Below are 20853 nucleotides of genomic sequence, written 5' to 3'. Positions count from 1 at the left end.
GAATCTTTCTATCAGTTCCCTATTGAAATTAAGAGCTTTTAGTAGATAAATTTTATCTTAATATATTATATATATATGTTTTATTCTTGTATTTATTTATTTATGTACATGTTTTAATACATTCATTGCTGCTTATTTCTTTAAGGGGGTGTGGTTATTGATGACTGTGTGTACGATGGTATAAAAACATATGTGTTTTTTGTTTGGATTGTCTGATGAAGTTCTTTGATAGGACAAAAGTGCTTATTGGCTTTCCATTGTCTGGTTAAATAAACTTTTTGCACCTTTGGATCGAAAATATGAATGTTACCAAGTACAACCGTGCTGTGAGCTTTTCTAAAATAAGTGAAACATCCTAAAAGGGGTCTGTATGTAGATGAAAAATTCTTCGCAGAAACTCAAAAACCAAATATCAGCTTTTAGGGTAATAGCTCAAGAATTCTGACAGTGACAATGAGCATGGGGAAGAAAGAACAACATGAAAAGAAACAACAGTTAAAGCAATGTATCCCTCAAAATAAACTAATTAATATACAAATAGCACCAACATGTGCATAGCAGTGGTGTATCAGACAAAACAAACTTTAAAAGTACTGAAATGGGTTTTGCTTTCGGAGCAGGATGACTCCATCACTAAACCCAAATACAGAGGAAAAGAGGCGTTAGTAAAAGACTGCGCACACCTCTTTCAACAGTTAGAAAGTATCTAGTCATGACAAAGAACTAGGGCAGCACACATAATAATTGTATTGGAATTGTTGAGGTCTTGAGGATATTGTGGCTGAAGATAACTGTCTTAAATCCCCATTTAAGACATTGACTTTTCTGGATTGTCTGATTACATCAGCTGTCAGCTTCTGCTGTCTACTCTAGAATAGTATAAAATAAACGATAAAAGCTAGCCTGGTCAGTTGCAGTTCCTCTATATCTCTAAAGTAATCCCAGGAAAGGGTATAGGACAAGTGTGACATCTTTTTTAATCGTATGAATACTTAGTTTATAAACAGAAAAAATAGCTGGATTCTATAAAATTAAAACTGGGTAACTGTTTATAAGGTCATGAGAAATGCAATTCAACCACCAATAAAGAACAGACTCATTTGTGAGCAGTTGTTTGTTTACAGCAAATTTGCCCATGTGAGTAACTGTAGTCCTTGGTGCCACTACACTGTTAGCCTCAGCTATCAGCTTTTATTCTGAAAAATATCTATGCTCTTAGTAGTACTTAAAATTCTGCTTTGTGCATTATTTTCTTTTTTTCTTCTTTCTGCAGTGTGTGTGGACTGAAGACTATAAGTAATAGCTGTAGAAGCAATAAAACATGAAATGTAAATAAAACTCAGTAAGGAATATTTTAGAAGACTTAAATTAATTCTGAAAACAGAGTTGATATCTAGGAACAAAATCCAAGCTATAAACCAATTTGCTCTTCCTGTCATAACTTACAGTTTTGGAGTGATTGACTGTTGGATAGATTAGAAAGGAAAACAAGAAGGATGCCTCATGCTCACCAAATGATTTATAAAAATTATTGTATACCAAGATTATATATTCCCTGTTCTGAAGGAAGGATGGGCCTCCTTAAAATTGATTGCATATATAGATCTGCAATCGTGGGACTCCACACATATCAGCTGACCTCACAAGACCCAAATTCAGTGAAAGTTTTGAAACATGAGGAGAACAAATCTAAGATTATTTCTCTGTTTAATTTAGCAGAAACATATCAGCGTCAAGCAGGAATGGAAATCAAACCAGAAGTAGATAAAAATCAGGCAGCAACTGAATGTGCCAAAAAACAAAAGAAAGATTATAAGGTGAAGGAACAGATGAGAAGGAAAGAAATGTGGAAAAAGCATAAATATAGTTGCAAGTATAGAAAACTTCTGAAAGAACCTCATGTTGATCAGGAACAAATGCAGGAATAGTTAAGGAGAGGCGAATTTAAACCAAGAGATGAAGGGTTAATATTGGGAGCTTAAGATAGTGGGCTATATGTACGCTGGTTTACAAAGTCCATTGAACATGTGGAAGAAACAGGCAAATATAGGTTTTGTAAAACCGAATTGGAAACAGTCCCACTCCTTTTTGCTGGTGGTGACATACTAATAGCAAAAGAACTGTATGCTGAAAGGCATAATAATGTGGCAAGACTGTTGCACTGGGGATTGTGCCAACTTTATGGTACTGAAGTGGCTGAAAAAATACTGGAAATATGACCCACAAAGCATCATAGAAAATGATGAAGTTTATATCACATGGGATCACCCTTTACCAACATTTCAACAGATAGATGCTTGAAAACTGGATATAGTGGTCCAAGAAAAGATGATAAAAGTAGCATTGATCATTGAAATCACTACACCAAATGAATACAGTCTCTTGCGTGCAGAAAGACACAAAGTCAAAAAACATCAGGATCTGCAGGCAGAAACAAGAGCAATGTGGAAGAAGGATACCCAGACAGTTCCAATAACAGTAGGAGCAACAGGTCTTATAAAAAAGAATCTACAGTTGTATTTAGGTATATTACCAATCCATGTAACACCATACCAGTTGCAGGAGTCATTACTGGGCACATTGCAGGTGCTGCAAAGAGCACTTTTGGCTGACATCAAAAGTTGAAACAATACTAATTTCATGAACTGTAATCATACTTTGACTTAGGAATGGGGTCCATTCCCATTATAGTATTAGAAATGAAAAAGATTTGGAGAAATTAAAAAAACATAACATGTATCTCTGATAGAGTACAAAACTGATTCCTGAAGCAAAACCAATCACATGTCCTTTCATGGAATTAAGAATTTACTGTGGCACACTAGTACTTAAAAGTAATAAATGTACAAGAAAAACATTTTATCATAATTATCATTCTGCTTATAATCTGAAACAGACAGTTCTACATTGTCTGTAATTTAACAGAGTTATTTATTTTAATCTTATGAGTTGAGAAAGTTGATTCAACTTTATTTATTATGAGCTGAGGATGTTGACATTGTACATTTTTTTTAAATTTAGGGGAGTGGATATTGGAATACACCATCATCTCACATTTGATGATTCCTTTAATGTGGTTTCCCACTTCACTCCATCATTTTCCTCTGTCAGTCCTAAACAGCTAAAAGTGTCTGTCTTCCTGTCTTACAACAAACCCAAGTTTCAGTAGTACCAGCAATGTTCTTTGTTCTGTCTTATACCACTCGCTGCAGCTCTCAAATCATGCATGCCAGAGAATGTGCAATGAAGAGGAAATAATGCTACTAAGGTATGATCATGATCAAGCTTCTTTGTCTACAGTCTGCATCTCACCGGCCTACTGTCTGAATATCTACTCCACTCTTATGCTTCTGTGACACCGCCTTGTCCTTCCATCTTAGTTTAAATGTTTGATCACAGAGTCACACCTTCTGAGCACTAATCCTCCTTCTGGACTAAGACTGTCTCTGACAAAGAAATTATCTTTGTCTATGTAGTTGAGTTTGGATTTGATACTGCAGTCTGAATGCAAAAATGCTGGAGAAAAGGATACTATAGCAGACTACAGTGTGCCTAAGGGTGAAGCCAGTGATTGCTGTTACGGTCTGCAGTGAAGCATCACATAATGAAGCTGGTACAATATGCTGCAGTTTCAGGGAATTAAGTGCAGCTTGGAGGCAGTCATGAAGTGATACAGAACAGTAAAAAGCAAGAGGCATATATGCTATAAAATAGTGATAAAGATTTTTCTTTTTTCTGAAACATTTTTGTTTCTGTGCTATGGATTGTTCCAAAAGTGGAGCCCATCAGTAAAAGTCCATAAGTTCTATATCGGAATACCTCAGAGATGCAGTATAATACTCATAGGAAAGTTATAAAGAACATCAGATCTAAGGAGAAAAAACATCTAACCATAACCCAAAGAATAATGTAAGAGGCTATTATTGTATCGCCATCTGCTGGAATTACAACGGTCTTAGGCTTCCTTGGCTTTATGGAAGGGTCAGAAAATCTGAACTGTGACAGAGAGGAGCAACTAGGCAGTCAAGATATGAAACAAATCAAGAAATAAGGATCCAGAGGTGTGGCATAAAGGGATAAACCTTGACCATAACCCATTGACCAAGACCCTGATAATCTGGACTTAATTAGCCTGGAAGGAGGCAGGCAGGGGAGAATGTGATTGAGCGAATGACACCAGCTCACAACTCCAGGGGGATGTGGGTGGTCCAGCCCACTGCAATGCTGACACCTACAGGAGTAAATCATGTATGGCATGCTGTAGTATGAGCTAGACTGACTGCTGCACTGCACTGTGATACACCATATAAGCTAAAGGATTCAGCATGTGAGGAAGTGCGTATGCTTCCTCTGCTGCAGCAATTACAGAAATCACAGTCATTAAAGTAAGGGTCTTTAAAGTAAGGAGGTTGGTACATAAAATAAATACATGCCCTCCCAGTCTTGGTGCCAAACTCTCACCTGTAGGGGGAAAGGCTGACCTGATGGGTTATCTCCCCAAAGGGAAATATCCCTATCCCCAACAGAGAATGAACAGGATGAAGAGCTACAAAGGGGAACACCTAGGGTTGCCACCTTTTCAAATGGCCAGAGTGAGACATTTTTGGTACAAACATCAGATTTTACAGGCCGACACATACCCACAGCCAGAACAAAGGATAGAACTTAACTTTTTTGCCTAAATAAAAGCTTATTCTTGTAGCATTTTAGTTGCTTATTCTGTTTCTTATAACATTTAGGTATTTCAGATACAGAGTAACTGTTTTATGCAACTATTACATAAAATATAGGAACTTATTTTTCCTAAAATCTCAGGACATTTGCCATTTTTACAATTTTTTGTCAGGACACAACTGCCCAAAGAGGGACTGTCCCTCACAAAGTGGGACAGATGGTAACCCTAGGAACACCCCCTGCCCTGATGGGGAAACAAATAGGTGCAGAAGCTTACCATGAAGAGGACACAATGGGTCTATATGACAGCTGAGGAGAGGCTTGAGGGTCATATGGAATGGGGATCGCAGAACATTAAAAAAAATATATGTCGATAACATTTTCATAATTCTATTTCCTGCAAGTTGTAGACCATACTTTAACCTGTAACTGTCCCCAGGATGTATTGTTCTGCTTTACAAAATGTCAAAACTTGTGGAGAATGATATTTTATCTGTGAAACAATTTATTACCTACTACTTTTTAAAGTGAGTTCCTTTCAAACTAATGGTCCTCGGAACATTACATTTTAAAAACTTATTTTTAGGAGCCAGCCTTTTCATATTATATTCCCAGAACATTTATTTCTTAACATATTTTCCTTTGTCTTGCCTTGTCCTTCCTATCAGATGTTCTAAGACAATGAAATGTTATAACCAGATGTAGTATATGATTGAGAAAATGGATTTTCTGAATTGTCTGACAGCAGTAACAATACTAAACTTAATATTTCATCCTCAGAATATTTCAACTTGCTCTTTACTCTGTAAACACATGCATGCATTACCATAAACTAAGTAAAAAAAAAACTGATCCATATTGATCCATACACAGTTTTGTGATTATGAATGGACATAGCTTTGACCCGACAAAACCCATCTATGGGCTGTGTTGTATATAGTAAACCAAAGTCACCATTGTTAAAAAAACATGGAAACTCTTTGAGTCCCCTGAAAATACACCACACAACATATTTAATTTCCTTCATACACATATTTACTTCAATAAAATATATACATGCATTAACACTAGTCACCTTATACAATCATACTAATTACATATAATTCACAAAGACACTATGTCCCTTCCTCCTGTCATGTAATTTACCTCATAGATCTTGGATGCTAAATCTTGGTATTCACTGAATACTGTAGTTCCTATTAGAAGTTGCCAACTTTTAGAAACAACTAAAGTAAGTCTGAAACTGGTACTAGAACCAACTAAAGTAAGTCTGACACTGGTACTGAGTTTTAAGCCATCTTAGAAGACTATCTTACATTAAGGGTACAAATAATGCATGATCACCTTTTTAATAATGAGTTCTAGTTCTCAGCAAAATTGGTAAAGGAAAATTAAATATGTGTAAACAAGAAAATTACTGGATACTCAGTACATATATAAGTATGAAATGAGATGCCCCTGACATCCTTTTTAGAGACATATTAAGAGTAATCCTTTACTAGGCAGAAGTCCCAAACAGAGCATGAAAGCACAAAAGGAAACAAAAATTCTAAAGATGATTTGCAAGTGCAGTGTTTTGCTTAAGAGCCTTAAAACAATGAAAATTGTTTCCTTACCCTCCTTCCTGATTTTCCTGGTGGACCTATTGCACCCTGAGGACCACGTGGACCCTGTAATAATAATAGAGATATATTATTAGAATGTACTTTTAAATCTTACCTATAATTCAATCAGTGAGGATATGCTGACAAAACATTTTACAAAATGTATAAAATCTGCCTAAAACACAGTCTTAAGTTTTATGTTTATCTTCAGACATCAAAATTAATTTCACCTTTCCATCTGCCCTTAACAAACAATAATCACCCAAGTTCACATAGAAAGAGACACTGTCAGCATTTCTCATGTGGGTCTTGAAGTAGATCACAATGTTTATATGACGTATTGTTATAATCTCTCTCTCTCTCTATTTATATATACATATATATATATATATATATATATATATATATATATATATATATATATATATGTGTGTGTGTGTGTATGTGTGTGTGTGTGAATTAATGGAAATGGAATGTAAAACATACAGTTTTATTCAATATACTGGAATTACATGTCAAACAGGCCAAAGTACAAAAAATCATTGTGTGGTGATTTACACTCCTGAAACTATTTTTACCTGGATGTGGGTATTATGGTCCAAGTGATTGCTTACCTAATATATTCATATGTTCCTGTGTACTTTGTAGCAAAATGCAGTCTAACAACCCACCTGAAACTAGTATGTCAGCAGTCTTTAGTCTGAAGACATCTAGCGCACCATGACATTTATGAAATGGATGGAAACAATAAATCCTGCATTAGTAGTTAGGCTGTGTGACAAATACCTGACATGATGTGTAATTCAAGGTAAAAAAAATGCAAAGTAGATGTGGTACGTGATGGGCATAAGCAGATAAACTAATCCTGTACAATAGGGTGGTCAACCTTAGGATGCAGACAAACATACTCACACATGACATGAGCAACCTTGGGTACTTTGTAAGATTTCCAGTTATCCTTTTTAATAATGTAAAAAAAAAAAACAGACCACTCAGTGGAAACCCATACAAACAGAGGAATAACATGCACATTCCACAATGATGACACTCTGGCTTTGAACTGACCTGGAGCCTCAAACCCTGTGAAGCAGCATTGCAAACTGCTTTCAGTACTCTGGTACCCAGAAAACAGAATAATCAGACAGAGCTTTGAACAACTACTAAAACAGAAGGTATAGCAGTCTTTAGTTTTCTGTGGCTTCTACTCAGAGATCTGGAAGACTTAAGAAACTACTGTACCTGAAATGCATCCTGCAATATACCAATTAGCCCTACACAAATTGATAGGCATGTTAACATCTTAAATTATGATAACTTTAGCAGTAAATAAGAAGTGTTTATAATGATTCACACTTTTCTAAAACTGGCACACCCAAATCACTTATTTTTGACCAAACTTTCTTAAATTATTCTTTTACATTTCCACGGTTGACAGGAAAAGAAGAACTGCAAATTCTGATTTTCTTTAAACAAATGAGTACTTTCCTTTCCTCTAAGTAATGGCAACTTCATTCCTGGTTATTATATTGGGTGTATTTTGTGGGGGGATTGTGAGGTACAGTTCCCACATAGTGAATGCATTGGGCTTGCTCCCAGAAAATATGATTTTCAAATCTCTATATTAACTTTTTTTTTCCAGTAACTAGTCCACCTTTATTAAGAAATGTTTTAATTTTTGAACTGCATTATTAGTTTAGCAAAATATTACAGAAAGCAACTAAAGTATAGCAAAGCCTATCAGTGTCTAGGAAAGGCAACAGATCCTAAACTAATCCACATTTGTCTGACTATATAAGTTGCCACAAGTCTCACACGCTTTTCTTTGATTATGGATCACTGTTTGAGTCCCACCCCTCACCCCCAACCTTTTGCTCCCAGTCTCTTGAATGCAGTTTTTAGACCAAGCATAAATGTGTGTCTTATTGCTTTGTTATGCTGTAATATATCCTACTTTCTCCTCATGCACTAATCAGACCTTGTGCTTCAGAAATCATTTTAAAGATGGATATTTAGGGGCCTTTTAAATTTTATAATGTTGGAGACTTCCTAAGCAACTTAGATAACCCATTCCAAAGCTATAAATTCTGAGCAGCAAACGATCAAGTCCTGAAGAATTCAAACCACATCTTTAAAACTACTACCTGTCCAAAGGTGACATATGAAAGGATACGGACAAAAGCCTTTTAGCAGATTTGAAATTGAACAGGAAGTCAGTGATGGCTCCAAAAGAATGGTATAATAGGGTAATTAGAGGTATCAGTAGGTGTACAGAAAGTACCGTTCTGCATTAGTCACAGGCAATCCCCTTGTAAGCCCAGAAGCCCCAGTATGGGAAAATACAGTAATACCACTGGACACCAGAAAGTGAACAATCCTGGCCAGGACAGAACAGAATGAGGAGCATGCTAACTCAATATTTCTTAGTTGTCGGCATGAGGACATACTAACAACTGTTACCTGAACCTTAAGTTTGAGTTTGTCAATAACTGCTAAAAGTTTACACTCATACAGCACATATCCAAGCCTGTCACCCTGTAGATTATATTGATCTTCACTGCAGCAAGGTTTAAGTCTCTCAGTGTGTGTGGCACATATAACCATGTTAAACTTTGATGTGCAGAACCTAAGCCAGCTACCCACGCCCCTTCAATGTACTGTAAAATATTGTATTATTTATATGTAAATTCTTTCCAAGGGCCATAAAAATCATTTACTAGTTGAATGCTTTTCCTTTAGGTTATGGACTGTCTGCCTGTATTTTGTTTAATAACTACACTGCCAACTCAATGCATTGATTACACTTTTATATGTAAGCCTATGAATGTTTTATATTTACTGCATTTCTTTGCTTAGGTTGTTTCAAGCTATAAACAGCAGTAGTGGCTAAACTGTGCCACCTGTTTACAGTTGGCTTCTATTTTCTCTTCTACTGACTTTTATTGCTCGTTTTGATAAGATAGACTGCTAGTAATGTTAGTCTTATCATGCGGCTATTTCTCCAGTTTTCCCAGTTCTTCTTGTTACTTTACTTCCTTCACAAGCATGCACCATATGCTTTTATACTCCTATTATCCTATTTTTCCTGTCTTTTCAGAGTCTTTAGTCATTTCACTAACTTCTTCTGTGATATTGATGGCACAAAGAGGTAAATATATCTTTGGATATGTTGGCTCATAGTCAAATACATTACCCTGCCTTGTAAGTTTACTGGGTAGATTTATCAGGAATTATCCCAATACAGAAATACTAGTATTTGAGGTATGAGGACTGGGCATAGACTTATTTTCCTTTAATTACTACCTACAAGATGCTTAGTAATGGTATGTTCTTAGCTTGATACAAGACTGACTTGTCTAGATGCAATAAACGGGTTCCCAGAATCCCTTCCCCTCACACACATATTTTGTTGTTGATTACGATCTGCCTGTCCTTCTTATATGATTTGGACTAATCATGATGACTTATTATCACCAGTCTTAATGGTATATAGCTTTAAGAAGAATTTAATAAACTTGAAACCCATGACTTTTTATAGGACCTAAAACTTGCTGGTATTTCAAAAGTCTGATTTAAGCTATACTGTTCTGGTCGTTCCACACTGATCAGTGGACAAGACTCATATTTTCAAATGGAAGATGTGTAGGATTTCTGGTTAAGGCATCACAAAGCTGTTTTCTCATTTTGGTCATACGTTCTGAGAGGATGGTTGTCCAATTTGGTTGCTCACTCAATTTTCTTGGATGGACATTATAAGCAACACACTGCCATCTGCACCATTCCTTTTTCTCCCTCCATTACACTGCTGAATGAGCTACTGGTGAAATACATTTCTGAAATACCAGTATTAAGTGTGTACTCTGGGGGACTTGAGCCTGAACTGGGCTGGCAAAAATGGGCAACCTAGTCAGACAGCTTTATCATATACTTACAGTCAATACACATTGCTGTCTACCGGATGTTATTTGCACTAGCATAGCAAAGTTTTATGGAGACCTAGATATCCTGCACAGCATCCTGAGTGGCTTTAGCAGAGGGTTAAGGCAATAAGCTTTAGTTCCTATGGTACAGGGTATGAGCCCCTCAACCCTCATTTGCCTACTGTGTGACCTTGAACAAGTCATATAAACAGATGATGCTCTCAGGTCACCCCCTGAAAATGGAGTATATGTCCAGCGGGCCTACCTGGTTAACAAATTGGTATTATTATTATTACCACCATGTACTTTTATCTTGGTTACTCAGATGCATCTAACCCAAACCGGTTCTGACAAATGGAGGAGCTTTATGACTGATCAACAGAACTCCCTACACTGGATAATTCCTTTATAGACTAGTCAAATACATATGCGGGGCTGTTGAGGTTGGTCAGGTCTTGGACTTATTCCAGCGTATGCCTTTACCTGCCCAAGACAAATATCTACCAGTCTAAAGTCAGACAAGGAGTAGTGATAGATATTGCTAGCTTAGAAGACACTTGAAAACACCCCCCTTCATCCCCCAGATATTTCTGACCCAATACACACCCTTTGGAAAATACTCCCAACCACAATTCCTCCTACTATCACTAGGGAACAAGTCCTCAATGCACTATCCAAGACAAAGAGCACTGCATCGATGGGCACCAGTAATATGCCAAGATGGATTCCTGATAAAACATGGCCTATCAAATCCACTAGAATCACTATTTAATCTTAACCTCCAGACAGACTTTGTGCCAAACAAATGGAGGAGTGTAACTGTCACCCCTCTGCGCAAAGGAGAGCCAACTACAGGCCTGGGTAACTACAGACCAATATGTTTTACTAGTCTTGTATGCAAAGCCAAGGAATTAATTCCAATAGAAATGATAAACAATGACATAGGAAACCTTCAGACAATAGATCCAGCCAAGTTTGGTTTCATCAAGGGCAGGTCATGCCAACTCAGCCTGGGGGACTTCTTTGAAGAAGTCATCAAATCGATGCTTGATGGTAAAACCGTGCATACTGCCTACCGTGACTTGGCCAAAGCATTCAACAGAATACCCACTTGGACATGTAGACAAACTCATGAAATTAGGTATAAACCCCTACACCACTCTCTGAATAGCCAGATGGCTCACAGACAGGAGCCAAGACGTTAGGAGAGTCTACCTCCACAAAGGAACCAGTTACTAGCAGAGTTCCTTAAGGCTTGGTACTGGAGTCACTCCTTTTTGGCATCTGTTTTTCCCTGAAATCAAGGCCAATGTCAAGGGCCTCTGGCTGACAAAATTTGCAGATGATTGCAAAGTAGTTGCAGTCCTAGAATCTCCCAAAGACACAACTATCCACCAAGAAGGCCTGGCTAATATCTGGTGCCAGAGCCATGGTCTAAAGCACTATAGCAAGAAATGCACAACAGTAACTTTTGGGAAAATGGCTACCCTTGCAAACTATTGCATTGATAGAGCAGACCCGGTGGTCAGTGACTTGGGAATTCATGTAGACAGTAATGTGACCTTTGACCATTATGTGTCTACAGAAGAAAGGAAATAATTTTGTTATTCAACTTATAAGCAAGGGTATGGCATCTGGATCCAAACATATCATGTCATCGATCCACTGTACTGTAATGACCAATCATTGAATACAGTGCTCCCATCAGTATGTACTAGAACAGGCATACAAGTGGAGTGTCCACAGATGTTCCTGCCAAAAAGAATTCAGGGCATAAACAACACATCATATGTGGACTTCCTGAAAGCTCCATCCCTGTACTCAGTCTCCTACAGACTGCTGAGAGGTGATCTGTGCCTGGCCTACAAAGCTTCTTCTGATCCTGCAATCTATGCCTGGTGACAAAGCATCCTGTGATCTTGCTCGGATTAACCTTTTGCACATCTGCAATATAAATAACATCAGAATTACTAATCTAGTGACTTAGACCTCATTTGCAACATGAATTGGACATGTTTGAGTGACACACATATTTCTCAGAAACTACCTCTTCTCTGCAGTATGCTTCCAATCCATGTGAATCAGAGTTCTTCCATATCTCAGTTCAAGTGTAACTTGGACCAGCAAATACAGAATCGGAAATTTACTACTGGTCTGGTACCTATGTCTCAGTTAGACAGAGGTTGCCTGTAACTGCTTGATCACCCATACTCAAGCCTACATATGGTGAGATCAGATCATAAACTAATCTCACTATTAATCCACATCCCGCCCCCACCCCAAACAAAAAAGATCACAGTGAAGAACTTCTCTAAAGCAAACTTCACACTACTCAAGACAGGTGTGGTATCCTTCAAGGCCCCCGAGCCAATGGAAACCACAACCCAAGCTGCGGAAGTCCTTACAAATGCCTTCTATGAACACCTTCAGGACTGCATGGATCAGGCAATCCCAAATAAAACCAAGACTCTTTCCACCAAGGGCAAACGTCCAGTCTGGTGGACCCCAGCCATAAACAAACTTTACAATAAGAGGAGAAAGCTATTACATGATAGAGCAAAATCCCAAAAAGGGAAGGCATCTTTGATCAGCACTAGCAAGAAACTACGATCCCTCATAAAATCATCCAAGGCCAACTTTGAGAGAAAAATTGCCATAGATTCAAAAGACAATCATAGGGCCTTCTTCAGCTATGTCAGAAACCTGGGTGGAAACTCCCAGATATGCTCAGAATTAGTCCAAAATGATACAAAAATCACTGAACCCACAGACATTGCCAACATACTGGCAGACAGGTTCAGCGCAAACTTCACCCCAAAAGGAGAGATAACTATCCCAACTGAGAGTAGCCTCCCAGACATCTCAAATGCGCAGGTGAAAGCTGCTCTCTCTAAAGCTAAAAACACAGCATCAATGGGACCGGATGGGGTCCCCGGCTGTGTGCTACATGAACTCAATGAAGAACTAAACCCGCACATAAGGCAGCTGTTTAATCTTAGCCTCACCACAGGATATGTGCCCAAGGAGTGGCGTACGGCAACTGTGGTCCCACTCCACAAAGGACCCTGGTAATTACCGCCCCATAAGCTTAACAAGCCTGGTCTGCAAAGCTATGGAGAGGATCATAATGGAACTCATAAACAAGGACATAGGGGACTTGCAGACCTTGGACCCAACCCAGTTTGGCTTTGTCAAGGGCAGATCTTGCCTTTTGAACTTGGTCGACTTCTTCGAAACAGTCACCAAGGCCATTGATGAGGGAAAGGCAGTCCATACAGCCTACCTTGACCTTGCAAAAGCTTTCGACACAATACCCCACTCGGGTATTATAGAGAAACTTACCAGCTTAAATGTAAACCCATATGTCACAAGATGGGTTGCAAACTGGCTAAAGGACAGAAACCACAGGGTTAGAGTTGCTGGAGCCATGTCAGACTCCAAGCCGGTTACAAGTGGAGTCCCACAGGGCTCAGTCCTTGGCCCCCTATTGTTCGGCATCTACTTCTCAGAAGTACAGGCAAACATAGGAGGACTATGGCTGACAAAGTTTGCGGATGACTGCAAACTGGGTGCCATAGTGGATAGTACATCGGACACAGACATCCTTCAGAGGGGTCTCACGGAAACTGATAGCTGGTGCCAGAGCCATGGCCTGAAGTTAAACGCAAAAAAGTGTATAGTCATACCCTTCGGGAAAAATAAGGTAACCCCAAGCTACCATATAGGTGGCAACCCACTAAGCACAGAAGAGGTTATCAGGGACCTGGGGACCCAGGTTGACAGTGGCCTCTCGTTTGACGCTCACGTTGCTAAAGTGGTTCGAAAGACCTTCTACATTGCCCACCTGATCATGAAGGGATTCACATCCAGATCAAGTGAGGTCATTGTTCCCCTGTACTCTTCACTTATCAGACCAATGATCGAGTACAATGCCCCATTCGGGATGTATCTCACCCGACACCTGCAGCAATTGGAGAGACCCCAAAAGTTCCTCACCAAAAGGATAAAGGGACTCCAAAACCTGTCATATGCTGCCTTTCTGAAGAAACTCCAACTCTATTCAGTTGCATACCGTCTGCTCAGAGGTGACCTGTGCCTGACATACAAGGCCATGACCAACCCGGAATTAATGGACATGCTCCACCTCAAAAAATCCGAATCCACCAAAACCACTAGAGCAAGAGACTTAAACCTTAGCATGGATATAAACAGGACGTGCTGGAGGGATAGATTTATCACCCAGAGACTCCCCATGCTGTGGAATAAAATCCCGGTCCATGTGAGGCAGAGCACCTCGCTGGCTCTGTTCAAGAGAAATCTTGACCGGTGGATGGGAGATCGTAGGTTTACCCCGGGAATCATCTCTGTGTCACTACTGGACAGAGGCACAACAAACTAATGGGCACAGTATTTCTAACATAAGGGGCAGCGTAAGCCACATAACTTTGGGCTAGGCTTATAAATGCCCTAGGGCAGTTAGCCTAGTATAAACCTATGAACCTATGAACATATACCTTTTAAAATAACCCTAGGGCATCAAAAATTGTCACATACATTTGGGAACCATGGCTAGGCTAAAAAAAAAGACCCCTCAAGTTATTAGCCTAGTAATCACCTATGAGCCTAGAACATGAAATTGCAACTTAACACTGGAATTCTCTTGGACTGCCTTGCTAATATGCTTAATTTTTGCAACAATGAAAAATGTACATAGTTTAAGTAATGGTGGCTAAAATCCTATAACCATGCAAAAGGACATGAATTACCATAAGGGTACTTTTTGTTGAGTCAGTCACCAAACTAGGCAAAGATACCCATGCAAGGACATACACACACACACACACACACACACACACACACACACACACACACACACACACACACACACACACACACACACACCCTGCACTGCAAATATAGTCAGGTCCAGGGTTGTGGCATCTCAAGGGTTAGATGATATTCACATTTGCAGTCACCATCTGCATTTAAATTAATTTTGACAAACAAGCAAGACCTGCAAGTGATATACACATTATCCTACTGTCATTCCTAAACTGTTTTTTTCAAAAAGGACTGTAAGACATTATCCAGTGTTCTCCCTTTACCAAGAACTAAAAAAAAAAACAATCCACCCAAGTTGCCTACAAGCATAACTAATAAGTACATATTATACTCGTGTCTGTGCAGTTTGATTATGAGCAAATACATGTTTTTTGTTTAATTATTAAATTAAATAAATAAATAAAAACTGACACAATGGGTAAGAGAAATTTATAGAAACCTTCAGATATGGACCACAGTTAGTGCCATGTACACCACTCTTGATTTCTTGAGCCTTGGAAAATGTGGTAGAGTTTTGTAATATGTATCAGTTATTTGAAGTGGTGTCTTTTCTGTACAATTTTGGGTACTAGTGAAAACACCAGTTTAAGAAATAAAAGACCTACCTGACCGCCTATATCACCCATTTCACCTTTCAATCCTGGAGGTCCTGGAAGACCCTAAATAAATCAAAATACAAAGAATATCATTTAGTCATACATAATCCTTCTTCAGCAGTACATGGACATGTGTGGCTTGAAGGGAGAAATACAACAACATATACTACTAATTAAAAAGAAATGTGACTAGTACATAAAAATACATGTCATGTTTTTGAAAATCATGTACATCAGAAAATACAGTTCAATGTGGTATAACAATGTATATGAAAGTTATTATACTGGAAATCATTCATAACACTGTAACAGACGTTTTGCAACAATTCTGAAATCAAAAAAATATTTATTTCTGAAGACTATTGTATCTTAAAATATCTTCAAAGAAACAAAATAAAATCAGTAATCAAGATGTTTACATGCCATTAGCTTTAGTTGTTCATTATAGAGCTAGTCCTGGAAGTGATTACATAAACAAACCCAAGGATTGGAAAAGAACCGAACTGCAGGCCACAAGGGCTGCAATTAAAAGGCTCTGCTTCCTCGATGTGGTATTTTGCGATTCATAGACAGATGAACTGCAATAATGAATTACCTCATTATTGGCTAATATGCATGTCTGTGAACTGAGGTTAACTAATGCAGAGTGCAAAGCATCTCTTCCTGCAGTAGTTAACAATGGTGGCCACATTGCATTAGCATAGGCATCCATCTCCCTCAGTCACCCCCCCCCCCAGTGCAGACATATATACACATATAAGCATACAGAAAAACAAACACATGCACACACATCACATACCACATACCTGTCCCTGGTGTCAGAATATTCATGATGTCTCCTTTAATCACATCTTAGTAATTCAGTTATGATTACAGTTGATCCTTAATGTCAAACATTTAAGTTTCAACATTTCATATCCTTCATTAAAAATATGCTGTGCAAAAGTTGTTAATCCTATGATATGTTGATAGATATTTTTAACATATTCTGTCTTCCTCCTCCTTACATCAAAACATGTTTCTGGCATTGCATAATGCCAGAGATCATCAACATAGTGGGCTAAAGCAAGGGTTTCTTGTGTCAGCAGTGCATAGTGCACAGTTCAAATCCTCCTCCCTCCTCCATGTGTACATTGCATTTTTTTCTTGTTTTGTTTTGTTTTGTTTTTTGTACTTGCTTTTTAAATTCAATTTGTAGTGTCTAGAGCTGGTAAGGAGGACTGATATCCTGTGTGGGAGGAAGGAAGGTAAAGGGTTTGAATTCTGTTTACTGCTTTTAATGCATGCTGATTATCTCTTGTGTTTAGTTGTTCTAAATGACTTTTTATTTTAAATATACACCTTTAAAGTATGTCATATTGAGTATTCCTGGTGTCTAGTATTCCCCCCACCGATTCCTGTTTTGTTTATGTGTCGCTCAGGCACTCATTGAAAGCGTTTACCCTAGTGGTTAGTAGTTTCCCCACCCAATGTTGCAGACTCTGTTCATTATTCTAGGGATCTGTGGAAGTATGACACCCACCCCAAAATGGACAAGCACACACAGAGATAAATGCATGCATGTGCTCACATATGTGCATGTGGACCACCAACACACAAAGCAGCCCTCTGCCTACCTGATCGCATGCAGACATTCATCTGTTCACCCCACACGCACACACATGCACACATACATGCCCCCCCACTCACACATACATGTGTGCGCGCACACCACACACACACACACACACACACACACACACACACACACACACACACACACACACACACACCTGCCTAACCTAACTCTAATTTCTCTACTGCCATCTCCCAGGCTGTCACACACTCACACATATACTCACATATGCAGCTCCTCCCATACACTCACACACACATCCCGTTACCCTACCTTACCACTAAACTCCCCAGCACTTACCTTTACCACAATGGCTGAAAGTGGCCTTTTGGCAGTATTCACTACTGTGAAGTGCAAGGTAGAGGCCAAGCTAATTTATACAGCATGTTGACTGTATGAATCGCTTGGAATATAGCTGCCTTCCCAGAGGCATTTCCAGAGGGGGAGCACATGGCTAATTAGCATATGCCTCTTCACTGGACTGCTGCATTGCTACAAAGACAGCCCGCTGCAGTGCTGCATATCTTTGTGCAAAAGCACTAGGGTAAGGCTGTCTGTGATTTCCAGCAGTTTACCTTAAGGCTACATCGTTTACACTTCTCAGTAACCTTTATGAATTCTGCCCCAATAGTCTTCTTTGTATTATTATCCCTGTACTCCAACCTGCATCTCTAAGGTAGACGTCACATGTGATACTTGAAGTGCTTTTACTGTTTCTTTCACTGAGTCACTTTCTGTTTTTCATGCAAGATGAATGTTGACAGTTAAAGCAATGAGAATAATATTTTAATAGTAATGATCTACTCACCACAGGACCAGATCTGCCTGTAAGGCCCATGGGACCAGTTGGACCTCGCAAAGCAAGCTAAAATAAGGAAAAAGAAGATAAAGACACTGGTTAGGGAGTTAGAACTCTTAAGAGTGAATTTAAAGTCAGTTTGCTTCTGTGGTCTTTATAGTAACCTTTGCAAATAAGCAAATATGTTAATCCGACATAATTTACTGCATTTTATATTAACAAACTAGATGTCTTCTCACAACCCAGTGATTTAACAGTAGAGACAGATATGAATATGCATTTTACCTGGTATGTAAACACTGTATGATGTCAGGATACTCAAGATAGGTAAATTCTGTGTTATTTCCGGCAGGTTCTCAAAAAAGACTTGAGCTTACCCTTCCCTATGCTTGCTAATGGTCTAATGTGCAGACACCTCCTTTCATCAATATACATACAGAAGATGTGAGCATCCCTTTGGCTGCTTAGTTCTGACCCCAACCCTCTCCTTTCTTGCAGTGTTATTTTACCTCCCCTTACACAGCCTGTCTTAAATGACTAAATATTGTATGATTGGAAAAAAAGTGGATTAGAGAGAGATTAAACATTCTTACTTTCTGTTGTGGTTGCCTCTTCATAACTGTCTTTTGTACTGCTCATGTGCTCTTTTTTTAGTTTTTTTAACTGTTTACCTTGACTTTGATCTAATACTTATCTTCTATACTGATGTCTATCACATAAGAAAATAATCTTAAACTCATTGTATACTTCTCATAATCTCTGATATTCATCTGCTGAAAATAAAGAATCCAACACAATTTGTTATGGTACTCTCTGACTCATGATCTCTTCTGTATCAAAAATAAATTAAAACATCATTCAACAACCCTCTGTGATGACTCACTCGGGCCTGCTGTAAAATGGCTTGTGCCTGGGCCTCCTGAGCAGAAAACATTGGTCCCTTTTCTCCAGCACTTCCTCCGCCAGTGAAACGGAACTGTAAAAGAAAAAAGGCAGTGCATTTTATTAAGTGTACAGCATAAAATTTAAATCACAAAAGGAGTGAACTCTATGTTTAACTTTTAGCTTCAAGTAAAGTTGTAAAACAACAATTTCCACTAAAATACTTGTCAATCAAAAAATATGTATACGTTAAGGAGCAAGCACAACTTGACAAAAGCGATCCATCTGCCAAAGCCAGTGTCATAAATGTCCGATACTGTCTTTTTAGGGAAACAAAGCTTCCATTAAAAAAAAAAAATCAAGAGGTCATATCCCAATGCCTCAGTTAATTTAATAATCTTTAAGATGTTTACCCCTCAGGCGAAAGGGTAAAAAAATTAATTTTAACGGTTTTGCCATTAGCCATATTTTTTGTTGGTATGCCAGTTGAACCTGGTTATATTTGAACAACTAATATTTGTTCAAATTGACTATTCATAAAGTACAGTTGTGTACACTTAACCATAAATGTAGATGCTTGAGTGTATTCACTGTTGCAGTCATCACATTTGGGTTATCCCTGCCAGGGTAGCACTCGGCTGGCCCAAATACCAAAGGCTTAGTATTTCTGCATCGGTTGCTGTTGCTTCAGGACTGATGTTAAGTCATCAGTAGTATAAAGTAAGGCAGCCAACGCCATTACATCAGTTTTTCTTGCCCTAACCTGTTAGGAGCCCCCAAGTAGGAGCCAGGTTCTGGTGGAAGAACCCCACCAGTAGAAAGTAAATACCAAAATGTCCCTTGTAAGGAAAGAGAAGAAAAAAGGGGGATGGAGGGAGGGAAACCAGGACTGCAACAGTGAATACACTTGAACATCTACATTTATGGTAAGTGTACATAACTGTACTATGTCTTTCATGTTTCACTGTTCCAATCATCACATTTGGGTTGATTCCCAAAGCTGAGGAAATGGATGGGGGCAGTCAAGGAAACTAGGGGCTTGGTAGGATGCCCTGCAAGATTGCAGAGACAAACCCTGCCCTGGATTTGTAGATGAGAGGCAGGTGGTAATGTTTAGTAAAAGTGTGAACAGATGTCCAGGTGGCAGCCTCCAGGATGTCCCTGGTGGGGACTCCTCTGAGGAAAGCTGCAGAGGTGGAGGCTGCTCTGGTGGAGTGAGTCCTGACCCCCTTGGGGGGAGGCTTTCTGTTGTTTGTAGCAGAAATGGATGCATTGTGCTATCCATTTGGAAATGGTTTGTTTGGAGATGCCCCTGTAACAAAGCTAACCAGCAATTGATCAGACTTTCTGAAGGATTTAGTCCTGTCTAGATAGAATCTAAGCTGTCTGTGCACATCTAGAGAGTTCAGGATCCTTTCCCCTTTGTTCTTGGAATTAGGAAAAAAGGTGGGCAAATGAATGGATTGGTTGAGAGCCACACTGGACACCACCTTGGGCATGAAAAATGGGTTAGTCCTGAGGGATACCCTGTCAGCATGGAAGATGATGAAGGGTTCCACAGTCATGAGTGCTTGCAGCTCAGAGACTCTTCTGGCTGAAGTGATGGCCAGAAGGAAAGCTGTCTTCCAGGATAGAAATTGAGGATGCATGAATTACACCTCCCTGTGCTCAGGAGGTTTGAAATCTGAGGAAGATGCCATGGTGGCAGTGGGCACAGGCTGTGCAGCAAGGAGTACCAGTGCTGGCGAGGCCAGTCTGGAGCTATAAGAATTGTCCTTGGATTTTCCTCCTTTATTTTGAGCAGTACCCTGGGGATGAGACGTAGTGGAGGAAAGGCATAGACCGATACATTGACCCAGAGAAAGACAGGGCATCCAATGTCCAAGCCATGCAGTGATGGTCCCTGGTGCAGAATTTGCTGAGC

The 20853-nt window shown here is 39.1% G+C and overlaps 1 protein-coding gene across 2 annotated transcripts in view; it reads right to left on the bottom strand.

Annotated features, from left to right (window-relative positions):
• COL5A1 (collagen type V alpha 1 chain) overlaps positions 1-20853 on the bottom strand; it is a 1013097-nt gene that overhangs the window by 359229 nt on the left and 633015 nt on the right. For both annotated transcript variants that reach the window (XM_044058757.1, XM_044058756.1), the window contains exons 13-16: positions 18931-19023; positions 18057-18113; positions 15643-15696; positions 6291-6344 (exon numbers count right to left, since the gene is read on the bottom strand). In XM_044058757.1, coding sequence (XP_043914692.1) covers positions 6291-6344; positions 15643-15696; positions 18057-18113; positions 18931-19023 — 258 coding nt within the window. The remainder of the gene's footprint in view (positions 1-6290; positions 6345-15642; positions 15697-18056; positions 18114-18930; positions 19024-20853) is intronic.

This window comes from Protopterus annectens, chromosome 16.part0 (genome assembly GCF_019279795.1).
Source record: "Protopterus annectens isolate FY-2018-M chromosome 16.part0, PAN1.0, whole genome shotgun sequence".
Classification (NCBI taxonomy): domain Eukaryota; kingdom Metazoa; phylum Chordata; order Ceratodontiformes; family Protopteridae; genus Protopterus; species Protopterus annectens.
Note: the sequence above shows the minus strand (reverse complement) of the source record. Positions and strands in the feature narration are given on the sequence as shown.